Source organism: Nannospalax galili, unplaced genomic scaffold, assembly GCF_000622305.1.
Source record: "Nannospalax galili isolate Female #2095 unplaced genomic scaffold, S.galili_v1.0 scaffold740, whole genome shotgun sequence".
Lineage (NCBI taxonomy): Eukaryota > Metazoa > Chordata > Mammalia > Rodentia > Spalacidae > Nannospalax > Nannospalax galili.
The window spans coordinates 398,471-404,271 of record NW_008345503.1 but is presented as its reverse complement, the minus strand read 5'-3'; the positions used below and the strand labels follow the sequence as shown (position 1 = coordinate 404,271).

Here is a 5,801-nt window from a genome sequence, read left to right as displayed (position 1 = left end):
TTTTATTTTATGTGTATGAGTGTGTTGCCTGCATGTATGTGAGTGCATCCGAACTGCGCAATGCCACGGAGGTCAGAAGAGAGCTTCGGATTCCCCTGGAACTGGAGTTAAGGACGGTTTGTAGCCACCATGTGGGTGCTGGGAATCAAACCCGGGTCCTCTGCAAGAGCAATCAGTGCTTTTAAGCACTGAGCCATCTCTCCAGCCCCGGTGATAGCTTCTAAAAGCATGTGAAGTAAGGTACCTCCTGACTCTCAGCTCTGTTGTTCTGTCCCCACAGCACACCAAGTCTCTTTCCTGCCTCAAGGCCTTTGTTATGTCCCTCAGTCTGCCAGGCTGAGCACAAGCCTAGCTCAGTCTTGAGACCCTCCAGTTAGTTTAGAAATTACAGAGGGCACCTGCCACATCCCAGCTCACCACCTCTGACTAGATTGTACATGCAACACTGCCCCCACTAAGTGGAAAGTCCTCAAGAGAGAGAGCAGGGACCATGTCCCCACTGTGGGAATAGCCAGGCTGCCTGGCCCTACAGAGGCTGGCTGAAGGAACAGATGCAAGTATAGTGGTGCTGGGCAGAATAGCAGGTCTCCTGGCTCCTGGCCCCCGGCCCACTGAGCTTACCACTGCTCCAGCTGCCTCTCTTAAACAATGGATGAGTCAGTCTGGGAGGCCAAGGTTAGCGTGCAAGCATGGGAGCCTGCCGTGGGAAGGGCAGCACTGCATAAAAGCGCCAGCCAGCCTTGTTCCCTGGGGTCCAGCAGGCTTGGTGCGTTTCCGCTCCTGTTCTGCCTCCCAGTGCGCTTTAGGACCAGTGTGTGTGTGTTTGGGTGTGGAGAGTGGGATGTGCAGTGGAGTGGTATTTATTTAAAAGCAAACCACAGCAAACTAAAAATTTTATAACCACTTTTGAAAGAGATGTATCTTTGCTCTGGAAACTTATTGAGTATGTTAAAGTTGTAATGAAATGTTTCTTCTAAAAATTTTTTTTTTAAATTAAAAAAAAAAAAAAAAGCAAACCACAAGAGAAGTGCCCAAGCAGATCTCCGCCTAGGGGAGCAGGCTGACCTTCAGGGAGCCATCTACAAGGGATTGAGAGGGGAAATTCCTAGATGGTCCACCCTTCCCACTTGTCTGACTGCAGATTCCAAACACTGGATTCTCCTCAAGGGATGGATGGAAGCTTCTGTTGCCATAGCAACCTCAGTGCTCCTGGGGCCTTGACAAGAGGCTTCAGATAACAACTGTTTACACCAAGGAAAGCAGCAAAGCAGAAGGGCAAAGCAGGGAAAATAGCAAGAAGCAATTCTACACGTGCCAGGACCACTCTAAAAACAGCACCCAGGAGCAGGAGGGGGAAGTGGAAAAAGGGAGGCAGTGGCTTCCTGCTGGGCAACATCTGAACAAAAGGCCCCATTGACATGCACATCTGTTACTACTAAACACTTAGCAATCAATATTTTCCTAAAGATTTTTTTCTTTTGGCTTTAAAGGGTTACTGTCTGTGCCAAGCTGCCAAACCCTAACCTTCACATCCACAGCCACCACATAAAGTGACTACTAGAACTTCAAACGGAGAATTTAGTCCCGGAACTGGCCTCATACTAGTTTTTTCCTGAATAGAGACACCAGGAAAATGTCAGAAGCCAAATAAAACCCACTCCTTGAAAGACTTAAAACACAGCAGTCATATCCCTGGGAGGATGAGTAACCCCAGCCCAGATTGATTCTAAAGGAAACAGTAGATTTAGTCAGCTGGCCTGGCTATGTAGGAAGAAAAGGTGGAGAGAGGAGGTGGGAGAAGCGTCAAGGTGCCTTACCTTAATACGTGCATCTCCTCCGGGGAGTTCTGCAGCTCATCCTTCAGGCGGAGCCAGCACAGGCAAGCTCTCAGCTCTTGCTGCTCCTGGGCCTCATGGGGGGCCAGCTGCTTGGGCCACAGACACAAAAACACATGTATTTTCACAAGAGACACTGTGTAGGTCAGACTTGCCCCATGAGAAGCTTGCTTGATTTTAGTGGGGACAACTGGGTCTGCCCTCCTTGCCCTCCTTTCACCTTGCTCTCCGTTAGAAGAGCAAACCCTTTGGGCTCCTCAGAAGAGCATGAACTAAGCACTCCAGAGCTCTGTGCTGGCCTGACTCTTAGGTCCCTGGTCTTAGAAACCACTCCTCTCCCAGAACACACACTTGGCTTAGAAAGGGGGGCTTCCCTAGGAGTCACTTCTCCTTTGATTCCATCCAGCCTTCCTTCCCTGCCTTGTGTTGCTGCACAGGGAGGAGAAGGTCCCTTCAGTTACCTCTTTTTTTTTAATTTCCCCAACCATCAGTTTTGTTAAGGACTGTTTACAGTGGAGCCTACTAATGCAACCCAGATGATTCTGTTTGTAGATCTAGAAAAAAGTATACTGCCTGGACTCAATTTAGAGGCAGGGAAGGCTATCTCCCTGCCTCACTGAGTCAGAACTGGCTGTTGTCATATGGATATGCTCATGAAGCCACATGGCTGAAATCTCTGCACAGGAAGGCAGCTGAACACCCCCTGAGGAAGGAAACCGTGTAGGATCTGCAGGCACTTCTGGAAGTTACTGGTCTTTAATAATGTTGAACACATATATTTACTGAGTCTCTGTGTAGGCCCTGGGGACATCATGGAAAGACCTCTGCTATCCTGAGGAGGTGTGTGTGTGTACATAATACCAGTGTGTGGGCAATGGTAGATCTCAGGAAGGACCCAAGGTGTTGTCAACATGGGAAGGGGGCAGGCTTTCCTGTGGAGGTCTGAGCTTTCAGGAAACAGGGGCTTCAGTAACTATGAAAGCAAGTACAGGTTGGGGGAGGGAGGCTAGAAGGACTGTAATATGCTCAGAGAATGGTGAGGAGTGTGGTCAGGATGGGAGCAGACAACTGTGGTGGGAGGTGAGGATAGTAGAGAGGTTGGCAAATGCCAATCAACAGACTGTGTGCCTACGTTATAGATGGAACTATGTCCCCTGCCTCATGAGACATGCATATTGAAGACCTAATTCCACTGTGACTACATTGGAGACAAGACCTTCAAGGAGGTGATTATGGTTAAATGGGACCATCAGAGGGGACCTTTTAGGGCTGTGATCTTTAAGAGGAAGACACCAGACCTTTGTCCTGCCCTCAAGCATGGAAGAAAGACCATGTGAGATTAAAGTTAGAATCTAGCACCCAGGATGAGAGGTCACACCAGAAAACCAGTGCTGTTCTACCAGCTTCCAGAACTGTGAGAAAATAAATGCTTGTTGCTTAGGCCATCACCTCTGGTATTTGACTGTGGCAGTGGCAGTCCAGGCAGAGTAGATAGATGTAAAGGAGCATAAACCTTATCTAGATGGATGACAGGTTATATGTGATACCACTTGGCAACTCAGTTCCCTTCTCCCTGTGGCCACTGCTGTGAGTGGAATGGGGCCCCCACCTTCTGTGACCTCACACTCCCCTGCGTGCACTTCCAGAGGTTCAGTGCTGCAGAACTGTCTCCACATGGCCACTGCCACCACCACATCCTCACCTTCTTCCTGGCTGGAGCCACTACAGCAGCACTAGCCCTGGCCCTCTTACCCCTCTCTTGCTTAAAGATCTGCATGGACATCATCAAACTGGTCCATAGAGGATAGGATTGGAACAATGAATGACTTCAGAAACTTTTCCAAACTTTTTAGGGGACTCTTTGTCTGAGAGGCTCTGGTATTTCCTTCAAGGTCACAGCAGTAGTTACTTCCTCCACAAAGGCTTTTTGGCTTCTTCCATATCTGAATGAACACAGTGATTGGTACTTATCTTCCCTACTGTATTCTCTTCCCTTCACTGAGTGCCTTTCTTACCCTCCACCCTTTGTCCTTATAGGTTGAACACAGAAGGGAGAGGGAAGGTACATAGGTGAAAAATGTGCCCCAGCCTGCTCTGTCACTTGGTAGGGACATGCTCAAGACAGAGGCAGGACTCAGGTACAGGCAGGGCAGGAGGTTAAGGAGGGGCTCTCATGACATGCAGGAGATAAAAGACAGAGACATCATTAAATGCATGCAATAAAGTCGTGTGGCCAAGAACAGCACCAATCTGCATGTCTCAGAATGGAAGCAACCGGGAAGAGATGGAGACACAGATCCATCTACATGAAACCCTTGCTGAATGCCTCTGTGGGTAGGGGAATGAAAGAGAGCAGGCCTTTCGTGTGTCTGGGAGGTGCTAAGCTCACACATACATTATCCTATTCTAAATCTAAGCTTTCTTTTTTCAAAAAAAATACTTTATTATTTATTTTATGTGTATGATTGGATTGCCTGCATGTATGTAAGTGCACCAGTGCTGTGCAATGCCCATATAGGTCAGAAGAGAATGCCAGATCCCCTGGAACTGGAGTTACAGATGGTTTCTAGCCACCATGTAGGGGCTGGAAATCAAACCTGGGTCCTCTGCAAGAGCAACTGGTGCTCTTAACCACTGAGTCATCTCTCTAGTCCCCTAAATCTAAACCTTCTTATATTCATTCCTCAGGGGAAACTGAGGCCCAAAGTTTAAAAAGTTTGCCTTTGTGTTTGTTTTGAGACGGCATCACTCTAGTTAAGGTTCTGCTGGAACTCACTATATAGCCCAGGCTGGCCTCAAACTTGTAGCGACACTCTTGCTCAGCCTCCTAAGGGCTGGAAAAACAGGTGTGAGCCATCACACCCGATTTATAAAATTATTTTTAAATTAGTGAGCCCCACATAAAAATCAGATTTATTGAGTTCCTTGAAACACTTGAAGTCCAAGCTATATGAACCTTCCCTTAGACAGGACAACTGTTACAGCGGAGCAGTTGCCAGCTTCTCACAAACCTCAGCAATGCCTAATCTGTAACTCCAATGCCTGTTCTTTGTTCGTCATTCACCAACAGACATCTGAGATGTGACTCCTAATTGGCATTTTGTGTGTGTTGGGGTGGGGGGAGTTGAGACAGGGTCTTGGAGCTACAGAGAAAGACTCTGTCTCAAAACCAAACCAAACACCCACAGTTAATGTCACCACAACCATCATACATGAGTGTTATAAAATGTCAGCACGACCTTTTCTTTATGCTTCAGTTCAGATGTGTGGCCCCTGCCAACAGAGCTCCCCTTCACCCTGTGTGCGGCTCATCTTTCTTCACAGTACTCTTAGCATGTTCCTGCTTCACTGGTTTGTCTGTTCTCTCCCCTGTCTCTAGACTGTTCACTTACAGGGGGCAGGGGCTTCCCTCTCTTGTTTTTACTGTAATTTATCTAGCAAACATAGTGCTTAGTATGCTCAGGATATATCTACTGAGTGAATGAATGAATGAGTGAATGAATGAATGGAGACCCTGACTCTGGATAGGGAAATTCTTTGAACCCACCTGCTGTGCTTCAGCCCAAAATACATCTTCCAAGTGAGTGGCGAACCCTTCACTGAGCCACTCCTCTGTCCAATTGCGTGCACCGATGGCTAGCCAAACCAGGCATGAGCAATTTCATGGCAGAGTCGGGTCCCACAGAGATGGCTCATGCCTGTTAAGATGCTCTGAGAGAGGAAGATGATGTGTGGGCTGCAGATAATGGGAGAGAAAACACGTGGAGTCCTGTTAGAGCCTGTCCTTGTGGCTATTCCATGGGGCGGCTTTCTTAGCCTAGAGAGTCTGTTATTATCATGAGCGTGCTAGATCATGATGGATAGACTTGCGGCTGCAATGCTTTTAGACCTAAATAAAGTGGCAGTTTATGTTTCTGGCAGCAGCTCAGGTTGCCGTTTCTGCCAGCAGTTGTCTCCGTAATCAAG

General features: G+C 47.8%; 1 protein-coding gene across 1 annotated transcript in view; it reads right to left on the bottom strand.

Moving 5' to 3' along the window:
- Window positions 1-1,055: 1,055 nt before the first annotated feature.
- Window positions 1,056-5,801, bottom strand: part of LOC103740951 (aminopeptidase O-like) — a 194,317-nt gene continuing 189,571 nt past the window's right edge. The window contains 4 exon segments of the mRNA XM_008841631.2: window positions 1,056-1,216; window positions 1,818-1,924; window positions 5,383-5,474; window positions 5,477-5,571. Of these exon segments, the coding sequence (XP_008839853.2) occupies window positions 1,201-1,216; window positions 1,818-1,924; window positions 5,383-5,474; window positions 5,477-5,571 (310 nt within the window). The 3' untranslated portion in view covers window positions 1,056-1,200.